The sequence below is a fragment of the Sceloporus occidentalis genome, unplaced genomic scaffold (genome assembly GCF_023333645.1).
Source record: "Sceloporus occidentalis isolate IW3139 unplaced genomic scaffold, rSceOcc1.0.p SCAF_3, whole genome shotgun sequence".
Taxonomy (NCBI): Eukaryota; Metazoa; Chordata; class Lepidosauria; order Squamata; family Phrynosomatidae; genus Sceloporus; species Sceloporus occidentalis.
Window position 1 is genome coordinate 46,087,037 of NW_028316983.1, and position 25,879 is coordinate 46,112,915.

Below are 25,879 nucleotides of genomic sequence, written 5' to 3' on the forward strand. Positions count from 1 at the left end.
TGTTATTCATTGTCATAACTGTAGAGTACCCTGTAAGTGGTTAACTCTCCATGGGTACATCCTATGGAACTAATGTGATGCTTAAACACATGCAGCCCCATGGGTAGAACCAACCATAGACACTTTTCATGGTTTCGAATCCATGATGAAGTCATAATAAGGACCTGCATAGTTGGCCCTCCATGCGTGCTTAAGTATTATAGCAGTAGTCTGGGATGAACCAGAGCATAGAACAGTTTCCTCCTCCTCCTTCTTTAAAAAAACTACAGTTCCTAGAATTTTCCAGCCAGTACAAGGTCAGTGACCTTGCTGTGAAAACATTCTAGGAATTAAAGTTATAGCTGAAATTGATGAGTGAAATGAATGTTGTGTTATCTACTCTGATTGGCAGCACCTCTTCAGGGCAGCCAGCTGAGGTCTTTCCCATCAGCCTCTAACTGGTCATTTAACTGAAGAAACTGAATCAAGAACATTGAATGACCTATAAAGCCATATGCAGCTCAGGCCCAGGTTAACTAGCAGACTGTATTTCTCTATATGAGCATGATTAGGCTCTCACATCTTTAGGGGAGGCCTTTCAGTCCCACTGTATTGTTAGGTTTGTTGACAATGCAATGAAGGGCCTTCTTGGTGGCTGCTCCTGGACTTTGGAATTCCCTCTGTAGGGTGTCTGGGATGTCTCACGTCTTGTCATTCTGTCAGCAAGTGAAAACCTTTTTGTTACAACACACCTCTTAGGTGAAGTCGAAGGCTTTCATGGCCGGCATCCATGGCCACACACCTCTTAGGAATTGACTGTAAGGTGTGATGTTTATGGTATGTTCCTGATTTTTATTTTGGGCTTTTAAAAATTTTATCTGTTTTAAAGGGTTTTAATTCTAGGCATTGTTTAATTGCATTTTAATAATATCTTTTTACATGGTTTATCTTTTTTTAAATAACAATTTTAATTGTATTTGTTTTACCTTTTGTAATCCACCCTATGCCCCATTATTCAGAGAAAAGATGGGATATAAATATTGCCACCATCATCAGGAATGCATATGCTTTATCAATGAGCTATGAACCTTTCTCAAGTTCCATGCTGCCAAACAGTATAATTAAGCATGAATATGGATCCATTACATTGATATAACAGGTTGTTTACTGAGCCCCTGAGACATAAAAAAATGATCTATCCAGTTACAGTTGGGACAATACTACACAATATGAAGCAGTACTTTACAGTTCATACTTCAGATGCTAGTGATCAATGTAATTTTTTTTAGTATTATGGGGCAAAGCCAAACATTTGAAAAGTGCACTACCTTAGTGTTTTCAATAATTACATTTCTGTGATAATTGTTGAGCACTGTCATTATAAACCAGCTGCAGGATGTTAGTATCAGGCAGATGCTTCTATAAACTGGCAGAAATGTCTTTGAGCTGATTGATCTCAGAGGTCTTCAAAGAGAACAGTCTGCTGGCAAAACTGCTTTACTGGCTAAGATCAGCTGATAGAAGAGTGATGAGGTGGGCAGAGAAGGTGTGAGAAAGGAGTTGTGTTAGATCAGATATAAGTCTATCCTTGTCTTGTCCAGGGACACAACCATAATGTTGCACAAAGATAAACTAAACCAAGAATAGTCCTCATTATTTTCTACCATTAAAGACATCAGCACATTCTTGGATTTATCCAGTTTTAACATTTGATTCTCAGGGTTATTTTAATAATGCATAAGAAAATCACAGAAAAGCACCATGCGAAAGAAACAGTAATTTGCTTGGCTCTTTAATTACTCAAATGAAACTTTGCCCACATTTATTTCCTGAATATTGACAATAGGTCTTTTGTATTATGCATTTATTTGTTTCTCATATGTGTCATGCAATAAAACATAAAATATACATGTTTTATTTGGGGTTATTTTTTGTTGCTTATTTACTGTAGTATCCAGCAACATTCTGGATAATCAGTAGCCATCATTAATGATTTTCATTTTCAGCTCTTCTAGAGGCATTTATCTCTTTGGGTGCTCAAATGTTCCTTACATCAGTCAGATTGCAAATGAAGGTGCTCTTGAGAGAATGTGTTTATCTTCATTGACCATCAGACATACAGTGCCGTATGAATGAAAATCATCATCATCCATCATCATCATCATCATCATCATCATCATCATTATCATCATCATCATGGAGTGCCACCCCAATGAAATTTCATGCACACCACACAGCCTCTATTAAGTTAGACCTGTGGTGGTGAACCTATGGCATGTGTGCCAGAGATGGCATGCAAAACCATTTTTCAGGGCATGTAAAGGGCGGGGAATAGGAGGAATAGGCACGTGCCTGTTCCTCCTCTTCCTAGACATCCCAGGCCTTCAACTGTCTCTGGAGAGAGGCAGCTGAATGCCCAAGAGGGTCAGGAGAAGAAGTCCTGCCCCAGAAGTCCCACCTCTAGAAAGTGCAAGTCCCACCCCCGGCACTGGGTGACACCCAGTGATGGAAAGCCTTTTAGTTTGGGCACTCGGGCACGTTACAGACGGGCCTAAGAGGCGCTGTCCTCACGCTGTGATTACGCGCGAGGGGCGGCACTTCCGGACGCTCCTTGCCCCTCGTGCGTAACCGATACGTCAAGATAGCGGTGCCCTATACAGATGGGCGCCGCCATCTTGACATAGCGGACACTCTGCATCCGCACGTCCAAACCCGGAAGAGACGTCGCAAGTGTGCGCTTTGGCACTTGCGGCGTCTCTTCCGGGTTCCTGGAAGGAGTGCGATTTGCGCGCTCCTTTTTTGCTCCGTAAGGGAGCCGCGCGGTTTGGCTGTGGCGGCTCCCTCACAGAGCAAACAGCAGCGCCGGGAGACCGCCTCAAAGCAGCGGTTTGTAACGCCTCGCAGTCCCTAAAAGGTTTGCCATCACTGAGTTAGACCATCTCAAAATCCCTTCTAAATTTGGTGAAAATCTGTCCAGCCAGGCATGTGTCATCTGGTAAACAAACAGACCAAAATTTAATTGTATTCATATAGTTATAGCAAAATTTCCAAGAAGTTAATTTTTCAACTCCATTGAAATATTTAACATGACTCTTTCAAATGACACACTGCTCAATATGAATGAAAGAAATAATTAGGATGCCCTCAGGGTCCCCAGTGTGAATGTCTTGTATACTACCTATTTGTCAGACCATCCTGAATATAGCTTCCAAATCTGCCAGTTTTTATGTGATATGGTATGAGCCTACAGCCAGATAGACAGAAATTTAATTGTATTTATATTGATTACATTCTTATATCACTATTTCTCCAAGGCTCTAGTGACATCTGTGTGCATGGTGTCCCCTGTCCCTGTGTTTGTCTTCTGCCTGGCAGTTTAAAATGTAAGACAGTAGTGGTTGACCCACAGCTACATAGTTGAGGTGGGAGCTGAAATGCAGTCTCACCACATCAAAACTGTGGGAATGGCTTTATAAAAGTAAACAGTAACCTCTACTTTCAAGAACAGATAGAGAAAGGTGATAGTGATCCAATTAGATCACAGTAGAGGTGGAGGTTAAAGGGTCAAAGACCCTAACTACCATGCTATGGTCCTGATCCAGAGTGCCGTTCCACACCTGGCATTCATTTCTGTCAACATTCAGTTCCAAAGGGATATAACACAAATTTGGAAGAAATGGATACAGATAACAACAGCAATACACACTTATGAAGAACTTTAAAAAGGTTCTTAATATAAAATGATCAATGCCCTTTCTTCAGCAGCACAAATGCTAAAATTGGAATGATACAGAGAAGTATATAAGTAGATAGATAGATCAATGCATACTATGAACCAAAGAAACTGATATGAGTTTTCTTATTAAGTTGTTTAAATTTGGAACTACTGTTATTACAGCTAATCCATAAAGCATGAAGCTTTTTGTCCTTTAGAAACACCTATGTTAAGTGTGAAACAACTTGCTAAGTGCAGGTGTTCCTGTTGTCTATATAAATACCTAATCCTTTTGAAACATCTGCTAAGTCTTTAGCTTCAACAATGTCCTATGGCAATGTCTTCTCCAGCTTAATTCTACTTTGGGTATATAAACCAGAGGTCTGCTGTATTGCTGTTGCTAATGAGATATGGGGTTATGATTGCCACCTTTCTCCTTTGTAAGTAACAGGATGACAGTATAGGAAGGATTTCTTCCACTGGACCTGATTTTCTATGCACGTAAATATTGCTCAAGAAGAGCATGTTGCAAAGAAAAAGTTTTGTTAAAAATGGAAGAGAAGGACTTCTGACAGATTTATCATTTCAAAGGATAATTGTAGTCAGGAACCATTCATTAAAATAATGCTATGTTAATAGTCTGCATTCAACTGTCAAAAAACCAAGAAAATCCCCCTCCCTTTTTGCCTGCAGGATGAGAGATTGCTTGCAAACCAACCAGTCACTCAGGTTTATTGGGTAAAAAAATAATAAACACAGGGAATAAAAATAAATGAGCCAACTGTAAGGAGGGGATTGTGACAGGGAAATCTGCAATGTTGACAGGAGCACATGAACCAAACCCCCAACAGTGACTGCACTTTTGTTGACCTACATCCAATTCTTGGGTCCAACCAGAGTGGGACCTAACAAGAGTGGCCAACTCTACAGAAGGAAAGGACGGTTTTACATCCCCAACTCCCCACAAGGTGCACCTCCTCCTAAGCATGCCAATACAACTAGCTTTCCCTCCAGTTTTCCTTCAAAATGGCAACCAGAGTGACATTGCATCACTTGTTGTTACTATTTTGAAGGAGAATTGGAGGGGTGAAAGCATTCAATGCAGGATGAGGTCTGAGGGTGTTTGGAGGGGAATTGGAGAGGTGGTTTTCTCAGTGTTTGCCTCCATGGGGGCTTGACTTTCAGACATTTTCACAAGAAAATCAGGTTAAATTTGTTTTAAAAATGGGAGATTTCAAGGGGCTTTGGGGAATGGATGGAGGCTTTAGTGGCCATAGATATGGAATTCTGGGGGCACATGCAACCCAAAGGCTGCATTTTCTGGACCTCTGAATTAGGGTCAATAAATTGACTCCCATTTCATAATGAAAACTGGAACACTTATGGCCAAGCGGCATCTGACTCCTCCAGACAACATTAAGTGATCTTTTTCTTTTTGCCTTTTCCAGTATGTTGAACAACTACTGTATCTGTCTGTGTATTTCTGGTTTACTGTATCTCCTGTCTTTCCCCCAAAATGGTACTCAGAGCTTCCCACTCACTGGTGATAAAAATGAGAACTTTTTCAAAAAGGAAAAACAAAACATAACAAAACAAAACAAAAAACAGAACCTTGAGCAATTTTAGCTGACATAAAAAAGTTTTAGCACACTCTTGAGAACAATGTGTAGGTGTGTGGAACATACATTTTGTTGCTGTGTACCTTCAGGTCATTTCCAATTTATGGCAAACCATGGGGCTTTTTTGGCAAGACTTGTTGAGGGGGTTTGCCATCGCCTTCATCTCAGGCTGGGACAATGTGCACTGCAGAAATAATGCAGTTTGACACTGCTTTAACTGCCATGATGCCATGCCATGGAATCCTGGGATATGTAGTTTGTTGCGGCACCAAAGCTCTCTGACAGAGAAGACTAAATATCTCACACAATTACAAATCCCAGAATTCCATAGCAATGAGCTATGACAGTTAAAATAGTGTCAAACTGCATTATTTCTGCAGTACAGATGCAGCCCATATAACTTGCCACCCAGTGGGTTTCCAAGATCAAATAGGGATTTGAAGCCTGGTTTCCAGAGTTCTAGTCCAATGTTCAAACCACTATACTATGCTGGCTTTTAGAACATCCATAGACTTACATTTACTAAAATCTCTGCACATGCAACTGGGCATCTTACATGAGAGATGATCAGGCTCCTTTTCTTTCATTTACTAACATTTCATTTTGCAGTGTGTTAAACTTTAATCTGAATTGCACTGCAAGGAATCCAGGCCCTCATAGATGTTTAAAGCAAACATTGTTGTGACATCATCATTATAATTTCATTTCATTTCAAATATGTGAAAAATCTAGCACATTAATATCTTTAAATAAAAAGATATGATTATTAAGAAGATATTGATTATTAAAATATTAAGAAGTTAACCAATAATGAAAAACAAATATTATTTGAATTTTATACAAGGAGAACAACATGAAAATTTTCTTTCTATTCTTTTCTGCCTCACTATTTATGAAAATATTTTACCTTCCATCTTGCAAGCATTCAAGATTACATATGAAAATCTACCTTACATCTACAATATTTTGTGCACATTTCCTCTAAGCAGAAAACCGTACTGAGTCTTCATTTTGGGGAAAACATGGGAGATAACCCAAGTAAGTAAATGAATATCTAGGATGCACTGAGCACTCAACATGTGCTTTTCCTAACACAGCTTGAATCATCATAACATGATCTGAAACAAGGCCTGGAAACTGGGAAAATGTAAAACACTCTGTCCATGGTACCATCACAGTTTTCAATAGCAGTGGTTTCCTCAGTAAGAAGTGAGATCTTTTGAATCAGCTCTGCTATAGTATAGATATGGATAAATATTTGTCATTTGCTTTAGTTTTTGAAATGAATTATATTTATGGATTTTATGTGGTATGTGACACCATACCACTTTGAACACACCTGATTTATTCAATTTTGGGAGCTAAGCAAGGCCAGGTTTGGTTAGCCTCTGGATGGGGGACTGTCAGTGAATACTTGGGACACACAGGTAAGGTTAGGAAAGAATCTTACCTAAAATCCTGGATAGCAGTATTGACAATTATAGTCTGACTGTACATGGGCCAATGCTCTGGCTCAGTATAAGGCAGGTTCCTAGTTTAGACCTATTGCATTTCATACATCCCCACTATTTGCCAAGGACATTCCTTGTTATTGTTGTCCGTTTGTCTTGAAAAATAATATTCATACAGTTTTCAGCAAGAGATAGGACTTTTTCAGTTATTTTTGTTAATGAGCATAGAAAGTTTGTGACAAATGTGTCTCTGTAGTCTGCTATGAAAATGTTGGAGACAATGTATTTTTGTGGTGGGAGCCTTCTGGATTCTCATGGTAGTAAAAAACAAAAAGTCCAAGGCCTTTCCCATTCCCTTTTGGCGCTTGATCACAAATAGTAGCTAAGAAAAGCAACACACAGCACTAAAGGAGTGACTCCGGCAGTGATATGAGGGCTCCAAGACAGAGCTGCCTGTAAAACAATCAAACCAGTTGTGATGCATGTCCTAGTAGGCGAGATTCAGAGTAACCCTGGGAGATGAGTACTGGAACTATACTTCTGTATGAAACAGAAGAAAGCTAGATCCAAACTGACTTAAAGATTTAATTTTTATTTAATACATTTCAGTAATAGAGAATTCATTTTTTTAAAAAAAAATAAAAGTTAAAATAGTTGATTCCAACTCACATTGCTCTGGCCTCTGATGGAGAAGAAACACACCTCTATCAGTGACTGATGAGATCCCTTCCCTGTCATGCTACACAATTATAGCACTGCAATTCCACTTTAACTGCCATTGCTGCATCCTAAAGAATCCTGGGACTAGAATCAATGGGGCTGCATCCTATGGAGCTCTGAGAGTATAGTAGAATCATAGAATCCTAGAGCTGAAAGAGACCTCAAGGGCCACAATGTCCAGCACCTTGCCATCCAGAATACACAATCAAAGTACTTCTGACGGATGGCCACCCAGCTTCCATTTAAAAACCTCCAAGGAAATGTATTCCATTGTCCATCAGCTCTTACTGTGAGGCAGTTCTTCCTAATATTTAGGTGGAGTCTCTTTTTCTAGTAGTCTAGTGAGACATGAGCTCTCTGAATGAAAACGGGAGGGCAAACGTTATTCCCATCTTCAAAAAGGGGAAAAAAGAGGATCCCAACAATTATTGTCCAGTTAGTCTGACATCTATACCAGGAAAGATTCTAGAGCAGATAAAATTGGTAAAATAAAATTACCAGCTTGGTAGATGAAGGGAATGCTGTGGATATAGTATATCTTGATTTCAGTAAGGCCTTTGACAAGGTTCCCCATGATATTCTTGCAAACAAGCTTGTAAAATGTGGGCTAAACAAGGCAACTGTTACATGGATTTGTAATTGGTTGACTGGCCGAAGCCAAAGGGTGTTCAACAATGGCTCCTTTTCATCCTGGAGAGAAGTGACCAGTGGGGTCCCACAGGGCTCTGTCCTGGGCCCAGTGCTATTCAACATCTTTATTAATGACTTGGAGGACAAAATTGGGGGCATACTTATCAAATTTGCAGATGACACCAAATTAGGAGGAGTAGCTAATACTCCAGAGGACAGGATCAAAATTCAAGATGACCTGAATAGACTAGAAAGCTGGGCCAAAGCTAACAAAATGAAATTCAACATGGAGAAATGTAAGGTATTGCACTTAGGGCGGAAAAACGAAAAGCACAGATCTAGGATGGAGGACACCTGGCTGAATGAAACTACATGTGAAAGGGATCTAGGAGTCCAAGTAGACCATAAGTTGAATATGAGTCAACAGTGCGATGTGGCAGCTAACAAGGCCAATATGATTTTAGGCTGCATCAATAGAAGTATAGTGTCTAGATCAAGGGAAGTAATAGTGCCATTGTATTCTGCTTTGGTCAGACCCCACCTGGAATATTGTGTCCAGTTCTGGGTACCACAATTTAAAAAGGATGTTGAGAAACTGGAGCGTGTCCAAAGGAGGGCGACTAAAATGGTGAAAGGTCTGGAAACCTTGCCCTACGAGGAACGACTCAGGGAGCTGGGGATGTTTAGCCTGGAGAAAAGAAGGTTAAGAGGTGATATGATAGCCCTGTTTAAATATTTGAAGGGATGTCATATTGAGGAGGGAGCAAGCTTGTTTTCTGCTACTCCAGAGACTAGGACCTGGAGCAATGGATGCAACCTCCAGGAAAAGAGATTCCACCTCAACATTAGGAGGAACTTCCTGACAGTGAGGGCTGTTCGACAGTGGAACACACTCCCTTGGAGTGTAGTGGAGTCTCCTTCCTTAGAGGTCTTCAAACAGAGGCTGGGCGGCCATCTGTCGGGGATACTTTGATTGTGATTTCCTGCATGGCAGGGGGTTGGACTGGATGGCCCTTGTGGTCTCTTCCAACTCTACGATTCTGTGATTCTATGATTCTATGAATACGCCTATCTACAAATTCCAGGATTCCAGAGGATGTTACCATAACAGTTAAAGTGGAGCCATAGTGCAATAATTGTGAAAAGGACCCAGATTCCATCTGTCATTGTTCTGAATTATGCCCTTTGGCTATCAGGCAGGGTTACTTTAAATGAAATAATAAATAAATAGTGTATTTATAAAAGTCTGCTATTTAGTTATTCCCATGCTTTTGAATTCATTGGCCAGAACTTCAGAGAATGCTGGTTTACCACTTGGTGAGCAATGGAGCACAACCATTTATGCAGTTCCTCTTAACGCCTTTGTGATTAAAGATGTATCATAAAGACATATGCTTTTCCCTGTTTGCTGTAGTGGTTTGGGCTGCCAAGAAAATCCTAAAATACGGTTGTTTTAGGAGTTTCTCATATGTGGGGCAAATCAGGGATTTAAATGGGCACTATCCAGATATATCCACATGATCGCAGTAAAGATTTTCACACAAGATCAAAGATGACTTATCCCGGGAATATCCAGGGAATAACCAGCAACATGAATGATTTGTTGCTGGTTATTCCCTGGTTATTCCTGGGATAAGTCATCTTTAATCGCAATGCTTGTGAAAATCTTCACTGCGATTGTGCAAATATCACTGGATAATGCCCGTTTAAACCCCTGATTTCCCTCAGTTTTCCCAGTGTGATAAACTCCTAAGTTGGAGATGGCTTGAAGACCACCCGGACCAGTTCTCCAAGTGCAATTCAATGATGCCACAGTCATATTTGTGCAGGATGGAGATGGACCTGTGAGCATTTACAACATTCTGAGCTTTTACAGCCCTAAATCATTCTCCCGCAACCCACTGTCCTCCAGAGGCATACACCCTACCATCCATGGGCAGCATGAGGCGAATGGGTATTGCATTCCAGCTCTTGAAAAATGCCTGTCTGAGGAAGGCTGGGTGTCCTCTGCAATGTTGATTTTTGCTCCAGGTCTACGTTTTTTGCTCCTCAATTTGTCCTGCAAGGAAGTTGCAATTGCTACATCTGGCTTGCTCCTCCCAGACTCCCTTGGCTTGGAACACACAGGCGTCTTGCTTCTGCAGTTTTGTGGGTGCTGCGCAGGGGAGGCTCCCGCCTTGGACAGCACCCTCCCAACTGCACAAGACTGGCACCAGAGCTGGCTTAACCAGAGGAGGTCCTCCTCCTGACTCATGCCTTGGGAACCAGCCATTGCCCTAAATCTCAGACAGGAGCAATGAGGGAGTGTGTGTGTGTGAGTGTGCGCATGCACACTTGTAGACAATTTTCAGAGGTTGCCAGCTGTTGGAGCTAGGGGCATCAGTGGAGGCCCCATTTATCTCTTTCAGCAGGGTGGGTGGTCCTAAAGCAGGGTGACCAGGGGTCCTCCTTTTCCAGGACAGATCCTCCATTTCAACCTTATAGCAAAAAGGAATTCCCCCAAGGTCCTCCATGTTGAGCATGACGAAGAAGCACACATTTAACTTTCTCTATGAGATTTTGCCACATGGGCGTTTCTAGGTTTTTAGTTGTTCATGGCCAGGGTGACCAGGTATGTCCTATTTTCCTAGGACCTGTCCCCCATTTCCACCTTCTGTTCAGGAGGAATTCACCGAATGCTGAGCATGACAAAGAAGCATACATTTGTCTTCATACAAGAGTTTCTAAGCTGTTATTTGGTCATGGTCAGGGTGACCAGATACGTCCTCCTTCTCCAAGGCCTGTCCTCCATTTCTTCCTTCTGTCCAGGAAAGATTCCAGAATGTTCTGCGTTTGAATTAGCCTTTATTGTATTATATATTTATAAATATATTTGTATTTTTCTCTATTTCATTTTTTCCTTCAATGTCCTCCATGTTGCAGGGCTCTTGTCCTCCTTTGGAAGCAAGGCATCTGGTCAAAAAGTAGGGATGGGGGAGTCTTTTCTTCCTCCTCCTCCTTGGTGTCCCTCCTTGCTTCTTAGGCTGGATCCACACTGCAGCATTAATCCGGTTTGAGACCGCTTTGGCTGCCAGGGTTCCATGCGATGGCATTCTGGGAATGGTCGTTTGTTGTGGCACCAGAAAGTCATTGCATGGAACCCTGGCAGCCAGAGCGGTTTCAAACCGGATTAGTGCTGCAGTGTGGCTCCAGCCTAGACTTCCCCTCCTCTCCCTCTCCTCCTGCTTTCTGCCAGTGCAGAGGAGGCGAGGCAGGAAAAACAGGTTTGGGAGCAGGGAGTTGCCCCCGCCAAACCCTGGGCGCCTTGGCTGCTGAGGCTCTGGATTCAAATCCCACCCCCAGCCGGGGCAAGGCAAAGAACAGCGGCCTTTGTGCGGAGGAGGCTGCACCTTTTGCCAAGGGAGGGAGGCCGTTCTGCTCCTGGAGGCCAGCGGAGCTCCCAGCCTGTCAAGGGGAGCAAGGGGCAGGGCAGGCGGAAGGAGGCGGCAGACGAGCGGCCCAGGGCCAGAGCAGGGCCACCTGCAGACCGACAGACAGGAGCCTTTGCCACTCATCCCCCCTCGGTCTTCTCCCCATCTCTCCGTCTCCCACAGATCTCCCCCATCTACCTGTGCCAGGGATCTCCCCTCTCCGCCACGGATCTCTTCTTCTGTCTCTTTGCCACGGATTTCCTCCTCTCCGACTCTGCCACAGATCTCCTCATCTCTCTGTTTTCCACAGATCTTCCCCATCTGCCCTTGCCACGGATCTCCCCCCTCCACCTTGACCAGTGACCACGGATCTCTCCCATCCACCTTTGCCACTCTCTCTGACTTTGCCACGGATCTCACCCTCTCTGACTTTGCCACGGGTCTCTCCCATCTTTGCCACGGATCGTTCACTCTCCACCTTTGCCACTAGCCTCTCCCTCTCTCTCCCTTTGCCCCGGATTTCTCTCTCTTCCCCACGGATCTCCCGCTCTCTCCCTTCATGCCCTCCCAAGTTTGCCCAGGGCCTTGAAGAAGGAGGAGGAGGAGGAGAAGGAGAGGGGAGCTTCAGTGCCAAGCCCCGCTGCCGCTTCCAAAGCCAGGCATAGAGAGAGCGAGAAGTCGCCAGCATCATGGCTCTCGGGAGGAAGAGCTGGTCGGCGCTTTCCAGGTGGGTCCTGTCTCCTGGAGGCCAGTCCTCACAACCCCTCCTCCCTAAGGATAGAGATGTCCCCTTCCCCTGCATCCACACTGGAGAAATAATTCTTTGTCTGACTCTCTGCTATGGAATTCTGGGAGTTGGAGTTTGTTGTGGGCACTTATGGGGAACTTATTAAAAAGTTCAGGTAGGCGAGGGATTTTCTTCTCCTGGCTTGTCAGGAACAGACGTCAAAAAGTATGGAGAGCGCTCTTGTCGCACCTTTGAGGCTAACTGAAAGAAAGAGGTTGGCAGCCAGAGCTTTGGTAGACTCCACTCGACTTCCTCAGATGCATCTGTAGACTTGAGTCTAGGAAAGCTCAGACTGCCAACTCTTTCACTTAGTCTCACAGGTGCTACAAGATCTCTCTGCATACGGATTCTACAGTAACACAGCTATATTTTTGAAGACTTCAAGAAAGTTACTTTTTGGGTTATAACTCCCAGAATCCCCCAGCCAGCATGCTGGGTGGGAGATTCAAGCAAGGGCAGTCCTATAAAATAAGTAAAAAGAGCCAGCGTGGTAGAGTGGTTCAAGCTTTGGACTATGACTCTAGTTCGAAACCATGCTTGGACATGGAAATCCACCCGGAGACTGTGGACAAGTCACACACTCTCAGCCTCGGAGGGTGACAGTGGCAAACCCCCTTTGAAGAAACTTGGCAAGCAAACCCCAGTACATATATACCCACTCTCTTCCAGGTCAGCATTCTCTGAAGATGCCAGCCACAGATGCCGGCGAATCGCCAGGAATAAACTCTTCTAGAACATGGCTACATAGCCCAAAACCCCCCAGGATAGGTTTGCCTTAGAGTCGCCCTAAGACTAAAGGACTTGAAAGCACACAACAAACTTTTCTAAGCCATGAGTAGGGAGTGTGTGATTCTTGGGAAGAGGCCTGCTGAAAAGGGCTACTTTCTTCAACTCTTTTAGAATGATGTCATTCTTCAAATGGATCCAGGTTTCAATGACAATTAAGTGACAGTGCAGTGTACCCCCATTGACTCCAGTGGAGCTGACTCTCAGGATAGCAGCCTGAAGCTCATGGGGTGGATGGTTCAAGATTTCTTTTTTTTAATGGGGCTGCCCTAGTCTGAAGTGATGTGATGATATAAGAAAGTTCTGTGTGCAGTTTTATATCTCTGTCATGGCCCACTTAACCCATAATTCAAAATGTTATTGCAGTTGTTAACTGCCTTCATATAAACCCCAACCCATGGCAGCCCTGTCAATGAGACATCTCCCTGTCCTCTATTTCTCTGCTTAGGTCCTGTAAATTCAGGCTGGTGACTTCTCTGATATCTGGTGTGCAGTCTTCCTCTCTTTCTACTGTCTTCTACCTTTCCTAGCATTAGTGTCTTTTGTAATGTATCATGCCTTCTCATGATGTGGCCAAAATATAACAGCCTCATTTTGATCATCTTGGCTTCCAAGGAGATTTCCAGCTTGATCTGTTCAATGACCTTTCCCCCCTGTCTTTCTGGCTGTCCATGGTATCCTAAGTACTCTTCTCCAGCACCACATCTCAGATTAGCTGATATTCTTCTTATCTGATCTCTTCAGTGTCCAATTCTTGCATCTGTACATGGTAATAGGGAATACAATGACTTGTATGATTTTGACTTTAACGTTCATTTCTATATATTTACTCTTTAGGATTTTGTCAATGTGACAGCCAGCATGGTGTCATGGTTTGAGTGTTGGATTCTGGAGACCAGGGTTCGATTCCCAGCTCAGCCATGAAACCAACTGGGTGACCTTGGGCAAGTCACACCATTTCAGCCTCAGGGGAAGGCAATGGCAAACCTCCTCTGAACAAATCTTGCCAAGAAAACCCCATGATAGAGTTGCCATAAGTCAGAAATTATTGGAAGGCACACAGCAACAACAACAACTACTACACTAGCTCTTTCACAGCTGCCTTTCCCATTCCTAATCTTCTGAGTTCTTGACTGTTCTCTTCTTTCTGATCAGTGTTTGATCCAAGGTATGGGAACTCATCAACTATTACAGTTTCCTCATTGTCTAGGTTGAATTTATGTATTTCTTCCCTGGTCATTATTTTTGTTTCCTTTATGTTCAGCATTAAGCCTGGCTTTGCACTTCCATCTTTGACCTTCCTTTGTAGTTATTCCAAGTATGTGGTGTTTTCTTCTAGTAGTATGATTTACATGGATTCAGTTTACAAGAAAAGAAATTGCACTTCTTCTTCTTCTTCTTCTTCTTACTTACTTACTTACTTACTTAATAGCTGTTTAACTGTGGAATGGGTTGCCTTGGAGAATAGTTTTTTTAAGCAGGTCTTAAAATAGGTTGGATGGGCATTTTTCAGGAGCGTTTTAGTTGTGTATTCCTTCATGTCAGGGAGTTGGATTAGATGGCCCTTGTTGTCCCTTCCAACTCTGAGATTCTATAAAAGCCATCAGCTGATGTTGCAGCTGTGGGGTAGTGATAGTCCTTAATGGCTAAATGAATGTGTGGATGGACTAGATTTAAAACATTGTCTTCTGGGTTGACATGAAAGTGATGTCTGGTGATAATATTTGTGATGGCTCATTTACATGTTCAACACATCACTTGCTGATCCTACAGTCAACAAGTGATAATCATCCCTATCTGACCCATGTCTTACCCAGTGCTGCACAAACCTTCTGAGTGATCATGTTGTTTAAAAGGTAGCCACTCAGCTTTTGTCATAAGGTGACCAGGGATGCAGCAAGCAGCTACAGATGTGCATCTGAGAAACACTTACAAACAAGCAAATGATGCTACTGTGGCATCCTTCATCAATCCTTTCTGATGGCTCTTTTCAGCCCTCCTTGCTCCTTTCCCCATTGTGTTGGTGGATAGCTGAGGCAGAGAAATAACAACTTGCTTATATTCACCTCAAGGCATATCTGCAAAGGAGTGTTTTGTATTTTCCTGTCTTCAGCATTTTCACCAGGCTAGAAGCTTGGGAGAATACCGCCCCACAGCAGTAAAGTGTAATATGATGAGATAAGAAATTGCTAGAATCATAGTGTGAACTATGCAGACAGTAGACCTTATTCTGGTTCAATTTCCCTCCACTACTCTCCTGTGCTGATCAAAGGCACTGAATGAGCAGAACTGATTCCCAAGGAAAGCACCTCACAGCTGACACACCCCTGGTGAGCTCATAGTCAAAGCATGACTTGATACTATAGACTTTTTTGGGCTAAGTCCAGAAGTCTGATGGATTGTCTTTTTCACTGGGTCATGGCAGCTCTCAGAAACTATACTTTGGCACAGAGCTTGGAAAAATTACTTTTTTGGATTATGACCATCAGAATTGCCTAGACAACATGGAGACTGAGGACTTCTGGGAGCTGTAGTCCAACACAATAAATTTTCCAAGTTTTGCTGACCATGAGGGGTTTTTTTTTACATCCACATGGGTTTTCAAAGAGGTAGTAATCTTGGTTTTAATTGGTAGTTTGGCCATAATGAATATGAGAGTGAGTATCTCATTGCATGTGACAACTTCAGATTATGTGAGGAAGATTCATCATTTTTGTGACTGAATACTACAAATTATCATAGTGTACTCTTTAAATGAAATCATTTTGTAATCTCAAGCAAGATATAGCTGGTTCCATCACATTTGGTTTTAAACTGACCTTGAAAACACAGTTAAGTTGAGCTCCTTTCAACTGTGTCTCTAAGTATTTATTTATCTCAATTGCTGTTGCACTTAAATGTTTTTCCCTGTTCATATTAATTAAATATGTATGTGTTGGTGAATTTGCAAAATGTTTTAAATTATTGTCTTAAATTATTTTATTTCACTGACTATCTTCTTGCAATGTGTTCGTTATGAGAGCCAATGTGGTGTAATGGTCTGAGTGTTGGACTAGGACTGTGGAGAGCAGGGTTCAAATCTCCACTTGGCTAGGAACTAACTGGGTGACCTTGGGCAAGTTCCATTCCCTCAGCTTCAGAGGAAGGCAAAGGCAAACTACCTCTGAAAAAATCTTGCCAAGAAAACCCCATGATATTTATGGTGACCCATAGGGTGACCCTTATGGTCACCATAAGTTGGAAATAGCTTAAAGGCATACAGCAGCAGCAGCAGCAACGACAACAATATTTTATATTTGCTTTATATTTATTTTATATTTTTAAATACAAGCAAGCTGGTGGGGTAGGCTTTACCTTAAAGATGGTTTAGAAATATAAGATATTGGCCTGAACAATGGCATAAAATACAAATAAACAAATGGGTATACAAAACAAATAATCCTATAGGCAAATTACAGACAAGCCACTTTTGGCTGTTTTAGTCCCTTCTTTCTGGGAGCAGCCTGGCTGGATCAGGCCAAAATCTTATCTAATCTAGAACCTCCATCACACCCAGCCAGAACTGCCAATGATACTGCAGGTAATACTGCTGGTGTAACACATTACTTTCAAGAGGTGGGAAGGAGTAGCCCATTCCTCTTACAGACAATAGATTTTCAGAACATTCACTAGTTCTATTTTAATTTATTTTGGGCTCCAAGGTAATGTAATTTGCTTATCCGAGATAAATATTGTTCACAACAATGGCCTAATGCAATTGCTAATCCCAACTAGACTGTTGTTTTGTGTCTTGAAATCATTTTTGACTTTTGATGACTCTAAGGCAAACCTATCATGAGTGGGACTGGTTTCCTGGCAAGATTTGTTCAGAGGGGACTTTCCTAAAAGGCAGAGTGTGTGATTTGCTTAAGGTCAGCCATTGGGTTTCCATGGCTGAATGGGGATTCACACCTTGGTTTCTATAGAGCTGATAGTCTGATGCTCAAACCACTAGACTATGCTGGCTGTTACCCAACTAGATTCACTGGAAGAATGGACCGAGTGTAAATTCTCACTTACCAAATTCCCATTAAGTCATTGTGTCTATTCTGAATTTAGGCTGAAGTCAATGGCACTGAACACCCTTTTGAATGAAATAGCTATGATTAAAATCTAATTAAAAACCCATGTTTTAAAACCAGTTCTTAAGGAAATCATTTCATTATCTTGATAATTGCAATGATTAATGCTTTCAGTTCTGCTAAGGATTGTCATGAAAATGGATGACACCATCAACACTGCTTGAATCATAGGTCTTTTCCACCCTGTTTGGACTGTGTCTTATTTTCTCTCTTTGACTGCATTTCCCATTTCAGAAATACTGTACAATTGTAACTTAGGGCAGGATGTGAAGTGATACCCATAAAATATTTGTTATGGGACTCAGGTGTAATACTAGATTATGAACACAGTAGAACCTGCTTTGCTCCATTGTCTTAGGGAATATGAAATTTCTGCAAAGGTGTGTCTTCCAATAGATATGATGTGCTGATGAAGATAAAGTATCAGTGTGTGATACAAATGTTCTTTTCTGAGAAATTGGCATAATAGTTGCAAATTGTTGTTGTTTGTTGTTGTGTGCCTTCAAATCATTTCAAATTTATGGCAACCCTAAGGTGAACCTATCATGGCTTTTCCAAGGTCACCCAGTGGGTTTCCATGGCTGAGCAGGAAATTGAATCCTACACCACACTGGCTCTCAGCCATTGATAATCATCTGAATTCAAATAGTTGAGATTTCCAGAACAAAACTGAATTTTACACCCAGATTTGGTCTCTGTGCTTGCACCACAGGTCTTTCCTATAAAACAAATCTCTCAGTTGCAAGATAAAAGTCAAGTGCTGATATGGATAGTGAATAAATAATTGGCTCTTGTTTTGTGCTTGGAAGTAAAATGGCTGAAGGGACCATGATGGAGAGAAACTGTCAGCATACAACGGCCTCCTCATCCCAGTGTTGTTCATCTCATTTATTTGGTCTTATGCGGTGGTTCTCATCCTTTGGTGTTCCAGAGGTTTTGGACTTCATCTTGCAGAAGTCCCAGGCAGTATGGCCAATGCTCAGGAATTATGGGAGGTGAAGATCAAAGGTTGAGAACTAGTGGATGACAAGTTATTTGATAAAGAGCTGGGGCAAAGGTACAGTGTAATCTGATGTGTTTTTGGCACAAGCCATGTACAAGAATCACATGGGACCATTTATTCTGCAGTTAACACAGTTTCACCATCACTGACTGAGAGAACATTAAGTATGGTGCTCCTCAGTGGCTAGGTGGGTGAGTGGTGATATCCCAATTTGGTTAGTAAATCTCTTGATTGAGAACATGGGTAGAATTGCAAAAAGTGTGCCACTTGTAAACAGGACATCTCCTCTGATTCTATGCATTTCTTTTCTGTGTTTAGTTTTTAAGCATTCACAAATATGTTGGTGTCCTGGTAAAAACTATTCTGCCATTCCAACAACTCTTCTCCTTTAGTTGAGAGAGTGACTTTATAGGAAAGATCAGACCAAAAGGATAGAAAATTAACATGCATGTATAAAATTCAATTGCATGCTGAAAATGTCAACCAGTTATTAGAAAATGTCAATCAGTAATTAACGTGTTTACTTAATAATAATTAGCAAGCTGGTGGCGTGCTTATCTTGCTGACTTTCAATGGACTTGTAGTGTTTGATATTGGCTAAACTGCCCATGTTAAAAACATTTTTTTCACATTTTTTTCTTTGAGATTTTAAATCTACTTCCAGGTTATGTTTTTCCTCTACAACCAGTGTATCTAAGGTGTGATGGTGGAGAAAATGAGCGGGAGCACAATCCAATTACATTTTCTCTTTTGCTGTAGTCTGGAGGAAATGAGAGTATTTAACCTGTCCTTGTTACATGTCACAGCTCTGTTTTATGGCCTACAAGCCATATGAACAATGAGGACTGACGTAACTGCATGAGGTCAATGACATCTGCCTGTCAGGAAGGCAGTGAATCTGTTCCAGGTTATAGACTTTAAAGGAGATATCCAAAGTGCTGAACATTATCACTAAAATATATTGAAGCCCAGAGGAGATTCATTACTCCACTGACCTGGGAGCCACCAGCAGTCATTGTATTAAGGTTGGCATCTGCTAAGCTCAGTGTCCCTGTAGTTCCACACCTTTTTCTTTCTTATTGGTGGTGAAATGCCAGAATTATGTAACATAAAACACTGTGCAATTTAAATTAAGAGATGGCCCAGACCACCCCCACATTCAGTCATTGCACCTGTTATAATTACAAGGTTTGTGTTATCTGCATATACAGCAGGACAATATGATGTGTGGGATGTATGGGATAAGTGAGAATCCCAGGCACAGTGATGTAAAGAGGATAGCAATAGCAATAGCAAGTAAGCTAATTGGTCCCAACAAGCTGGATACTCATTTTAACGACCTCGGAACAATGCAAGCCTGAGTCGAGCTTGAGCCCTTTCACTGGTATTGAACTTGCAACCTTATGCAAAGAGGACTGCTAGACATATATGACAACACCTGCAGCCAGGTGACCAGGTTCATGCACCTATTCAGGCTGAGCTTCTCTAAAAAATTGGTTTTTTTTTTTTTTTTTTTAGAAAATGACATGGTTGTATATCCTTTCTCTTCCAAATCAATGATGGAACTAAAAACACAGTTGTAAGCATATTTTCAGTGTAGAGCTTGGAGAAATTATGCTGGCTGGGGATTCTGGGATGTGGCACCTAAAAATAACATTTCCCAGCCCTGCTTCAATGGAACATGCACATGTAAGTCTATCTTTTGGACTCTTTCTGTTCGAAGAAGCACTGAGATCTTGAGGACATTCTTTAAAGGAGAAAGATACAGGCACTCTTTAAAGCAAACAGAGAGCAGAGAAGCATGCTTTGATGATCTCTCCTTCCCTTCCTGTAATATCTCTAGATGCATCAGAGAGTGTCCCAACAACCTAGGGCACTCTGTGTAATTCATAATCCCTGGTGGTGCTACAGGGATGGCTGCAAGGGCAAGGGGGAATAAGAGATTTGAAAAGTTACGTTCTGAACTGCAAAGCCCAGATCTCCCAGCCAGCATGAGCTGTGGTGATAATGACCAGGAAATTCTGAGAACTTCTTTCTTGAAATTAACTTTTTGAGTCCACTAAGGATTATGAATACCACCCCTTCAGTACTGCAAATACAAGTATTTGACCTAAATAAAACCATTCTGTGATGAAGTCACAGAAAAGAGGCTGTCTGATGATAGCTGTAACATAAAAAGGGCACCCCATTCACTATGTGGACCTCTTAACAGAGACAGTTCAACCTCAGCTTCCTTCCTTTTACATTTATGATAAAGGAAAGGAAGGGCTATGCATTGTCTCTTTTCAAAACAGGAAGAAGTGGAGATATTTTGGAAGACTCAGTTCTGTGCTTGGAGTTGTTCATGTGTGTGCGTGATTTCCTGTTGCATCTTGTTTTCCTGTGGAATCTTGTTTTGACAACAGATCTCAAACACATTTTCAACAGGAAGGCCCTTCTTTAAATCTTCCATTCTTATTAGCTCAGATGAATCACTCCAATTGAAATCGTAAATTGTTGGTTTCCTGCCCATCCAGTTCTGATACTGGTCACATCAGACTGACAATCTTTTTGTTTTTTAATTAACACATTTGCGCAACAGAGAAGTCCTTATCAGAAATTTGAAGATGGGTTCTTATACCTAAGACTTTTCTCTTAAGACACTCTTAAGAAATTTGTGGTTTTGAGATTCTTTAGGAGAATTGTAATTGCCTGCAGAAGATCTCAGGTTCACCTCTATGTAGGCAATTTTTTTTCAACAAAGTACATTTTTTCACGATACAAAAGACATTATGCATTTGTATATAATTTTTAGTATACAAAGTGCTTTCTTACTCAATAATAATAATAATAATAATAATAAATTATTTATGTTTCCCTGCCTCTCCTGGTGGATCGAAGCGGGGTTGCAGACTAAATAACAGCACACAGTGCTTACATAAAAATTCAGTTAAAAGCAGCTAAAAACAATAAAATATCCAACATCAAACAATAGCATCAATAAGCAAGGCAGGGATCATACACAGATGGGGGCATATCATTCATATCATATCAGGGGGGTATTCATATCAGGTGGTGGTATGCTTGGCTAAAAAGCTTGGTTTTAACTGCTTTTCTAAATAATAATAATAATAATAATAATAATAATATAATTTATTTATATTCCGCCTTTTCCCAAAGGAATCAAGGCAGATTACAACAGAATTGATAATAAAACAATTAACAATATTACAACATAGAATAAAAATATAAAATATAAGCAACAGTCACATTATACTGTCCCCTTACAACCCCCACTATTACAGAATAATAAAACACAGTAACAGTTACAATAGTTTTATTTATTTATGTATTTATTTATTTATTTATTTATTTATATATTTATTTATATATTTATAAATATTTATATATTTATATATTTATATATTTATTTATTTATTTATTTTATTGTAATAGTTACAATAGTTACAATAGGCCCCTCCCTCCTCAACTGTCATCTCGGCCTCAGAGGGAGTCATCAGGCAGACCCAGCAACATCAGGGACTGTCTGAAGGAAGAGGCCCCTCCCTCCTCAACTGTCATCTTGGCCTCAGAGGGAGCCATCAGGCAGACCCAGCAACATCAGGGACTGCCTGAAGGACGAGACTTCTCCCTCCTTTGTCACCTTGTATTTTGTATTGCATTAAGATTTTTACTGTACACCGCTATGATCATTGTGGAATAGCGGTCTATAAATAAAACATATTATTATTATTATTAATAGTTAAACCATTAAAACAATTTAAAGAATCAAAATGAAACAGAACAGCTAAGGCGGACATGGCTATCTGTCTTTATCATCCTCCTCTCACCCAATCACTGCCCACATGACATATCTCCCCTCTGAGTCCCACATAAAATAAGGGAGAAAGCAGCCTCCTAACTCCTCTGCCACCACTGTCTCTGGTCCAGTAGGAAGAAAGGCTCAGCATCCTTGGAGCTAACAGCCAGGTGTTAAAGGCTCCTCTGCGCCCCCTCAGCTGTGCTGGAGAGTTGTAGTCTGCCAAGGCAGCTTTTAAAGGCTCCTCTGCACCCCCTCAGCTGTGTTGGAGAGTTGTAGTCTGGCAAGGCAGCTTTTAAAGGCTCCTCTGCACCCCCTCAACTGTGCTTGAGAGTTGTAGTCTGGCAAGGCAGCTTTTAAAGGCTCCTCTGCACCCCCTCAGCTGTGCTGGAGAGTTGTAGACTGGCAAGGCAACTTTTAAAGGCTCCTCTGCGCCCACTCAGCTGTGCTGGAGAGTTGTAGACCGGCAAGGCAGCTTTTAAATGTTTCTAGCGAGGCCGCCGAGCAGATCTCCTCAGGAAGACTATTCTTGGAGCTGTTGATGAGAATCCTCTTTGCGAAGTAGCAACATATTTAAAGCTTGCTATTTCCAATAGGTTCTTACCCGACGTTCTAAGAGTGTGGGGTGGATTATATAGGGAGATGCGGTTCTGTAAGTAACTCGGGCCCAAGCCATGTAGGGCTTTATAGGTAATAACCAACACCTTGTACTGTGCCTGGAAGCAAATAGGGAGCCAGTGAAGATATTTTAAGATAGGTGTAATATGGTCGAACCTTGATGAACCGGTGACCAATCTGGCTGCCATATTTTGCACTAACTGAAGCTTCCAAGCTTGGTACAAGGGTAGTCCCATGTAAGGCGCATTACAGAAATCTAGATGAGAGTTTACCAGAGCGTGTACCACCGTTTCAAGGTCCCTTTGGTCTAGGTAGGGTCTCAGTTGGCGTATCAACCGAAGTTGATAGCAAGCACTTCTGCCCGTCGCATGATCTACCACATCTATCTCATTTTAATGCAGACATTTACAGAGTAAACATGAATTTATGTATCCATCTAATATTTTTATGTAGGTTGGAGCCAGGATGGAGCCAGGATGGTGTAGTGGTATGAGCACTGGTCTATAGAGACCAGAGTTTCTATATCTGCTCAGATATGGAAACCCATTGAGTAACCTTGGTCACATTCTCTCAGAGGAAGACAAAAGCAAGCTACCTTTGAACTAATCTTGTCAAGAAAACTCCGTAATAGGTTCATCTTAGTGTTGTCATAACTTGGACGTCCACACAACGACAAGAAGTTGACTCTCATTGATTTTATTGGGTCTCCTCCCAGTATGTTTAAGTATGTTTGATTTTCCATTTCTGAGTTGAGTTTAGTAGGTTAGAAAGTACACGGTGAAGGAGACAGGAAGAAAATGTCAGTGGGCTGGAGATTCTTACCCATGTCTTCCTTTGTAAGAAACCAACAAGGCTTGGTGTGCTTCAAACGTCTCTGCAATTTTAAGACTGGTGGCGTGGCATCAAAGAGAGCTGTTTCCTTACACCCTCCAAAAATGCCATCACCTGGCCTTCCTCCTAGAGTGGGCCATATTCCTGCTCAGAGATTTGAAAAGTTACTTATTAGTATTAGAGTTTCCAGGATACACTGGCCACACTGCCTGTGGCTTCTAGTAGATGTATTGCACATTTACTGAATCATTCATCTGCCTCTCCATCACTTCTGTCTACCTGTGAATCCACCAACTCTTATTCCTAATCACCACTTACATAGGGCTAAACAATCCCCAGCAGATCAAAGAACTATTTTACAAGTGAAATACATTATTACATATTCTCCATTGTACTTTTCTGCCCCATGAATGCTCTCCTTCAGAATTATAAACTGGGAACTGAGGGTGAGAGATGATAGTTTGCCTGAGGCCACCTATGAGAGTCCAAAGCTTAATTGGTCTTTGATCTTAAGACCACACAGGATTGTGGTTTATGATTCATTATGTAACTGTTTGTTTCTGATAGCATGGATTCCCAATATGTTTCAATTTGTAAATTTGCCTAGGCAATAAGGAGGCCTTGAAATTCTCATGGTTTTATTCCAGTATGTTTTGATGTTTATAAATAATAAAGTTTTGTAACAATTATGAAGAAAGCTATTTATTATGAACTATTTGGTGGGTTACAGACCGCCAAAACGCGGCGGTCTGCTGCCGCCGCCGGTTGCAGCATCCGGGAACTGCAGCAGCCAAACAGTGCGGTTCCCGGACACTGCCAAGAAGGAGCGCGAAAATCGAGCTCCTTCTTGTGGCCCAGAAGAGACGCCGTGAGGCGCTAGTTGTGCACTCGCGGTGTCACTTCTGCTGTGCAACGTGCAGATGCAGAGCGTCCGCTACATCAAAATGGCGGCGGCCGTGTGGAACGGCCGCTGCCATTTTGTGCGCGCTTTGCGCGCGCTAGGATTATGAGTGTACGGAAGCGCCGCCGCTTCCTAGCCCTAGCACGCGCGGAGCACACACTTTTAGGCCCGTCTATAACAGGCCTTTGTGAACAAATATTCCACCCATTAAGGCACTAAGAGTGGGATCTAGTAGAACAGATATGCACAAACACCATTGGCCTACATTTTCAGTTGTTAGTCCTGTCTAGAGTAGACCTAATTAATCAATTGAACATACATACATTTTGACTTACCAGGTTCCAATTGAGTCAGTTGAAATGTGCTGGAGAAGAGTCCTGCATGTACTGTGGACTGCTAAAATGACAAATAGTCCCTAGAGCAAATTAAATTTGAACTCTCATTAGAAGCCAAGGTGATTAAACTGTCATACTTAAGATGTTATGAGAAGTTATAACTCATTAGGAAAGACAATGATGCTTGGTAAGGTAGAAGGCAGTAGGAAAAGAGGAAGACACATTACAGCTGGATAGACTCAGCCAAGGAAACTATAGCCCTGAGTCTGCAAGATGTGATCATAGCTCTTAAGGATTGGGTGACTTGGAGGTCTCTCATTCAAGAGTGAGGAATCTTTCCCTTTCCAGCAAGCTCAGGCAAAAGCAAATTGCTGCAGCCTTTTCTAGCTTGTGTTTTCTTTCTCATTAATAACTTTTGTTATGTTGACCACATTCTGATGTTGCTTGGCTACATGTGTCCTGGTTTCACCTGTGATAAATATTGGAGGGTATGGAACCTGGGACTTTTTGCATGAAAAGCATGCACTCTTCTCCTAAGCAGTAACTCTTCTCCAGTAAAGTACAGTTACTGTCCATTTCCACAGATTCTGTCCATTTCCACAGATTACCCCTCCCTTCCATTAGAAAAATGAATGATGTGTGCTGCTGCGCCGCCGCACCCAAGCCCCATTATAATGGTGGCACTTAGTCTGGAACCCCCCCCCCCCCCTTCCTAAAATCCTGGCTACGTCCTTGGTTCACTGCTGGCTACAAGTAGCTGATTGCTCTAAGATGATTTCAAAGTTAACTGCAAAAGGTTTCCCCCATGCTTTCCCCTTGTTTCCTCCCCTCTAGTCTTTTGTTTTGTTTTTCTCCTTCCCTGCTCACTTGGTTCAAAACAACATAACTTTTTTTTAAGTGAAAGGAAAAATGCAATGAAATCCCTGGCACAATAATGATTAACCAGGACCAACCTACTAGAGTGGCAATGTTCATGAATGCCAAGAGACTGGGCACCTTCAGTGCTTCAGTCTCCAGCTAAAACCCCTTCAGTCAAAAGAGATTCTGTAGTGTTTATGGAGTTACCAGGATAGATTAAAACCTGAGTATTCTTTCACACAGGGTTTTTCATAGGCTTCAGTTATCCTTCTTAAGCCACATGGTGTTCCTGCATGGCCTTCTCTGGTTCCTCTTG

The 25,879-nt window shown here is 41.8% G+C and overlaps 1 protein-coding gene across 2 annotated transcripts in view; it reads left to right on the forward strand.

Annotated features, from left to right (window-relative positions):
- The first annotated feature begins 11,633 nt into the window (after positions 1–11,633).
- LAD1 (ladinin 1) overlaps positions 11,634–25,879 on the forward strand; it is a 35,160-nt gene continuing 20,914 nt past the window's right edge. Inside the window, exon 1 of one of the 2 annotated variants that reach the window (XM_089514325.1) lies at positions 11,634–12,251. In XM_089514325.1, coding sequence (XP_089370451.1) covers positions 12,214–12,251 — 38 coding nt within the window. In that variant the 5' untranslated portion in view covers positions 11,634–12,213. Of the gene's footprint in view, positions 12,252–15,370; positions 15,428–25,879 lie in introns of those variants that run through there. The other variant, XM_089514326.1, reaches the window with a different exon arrangement.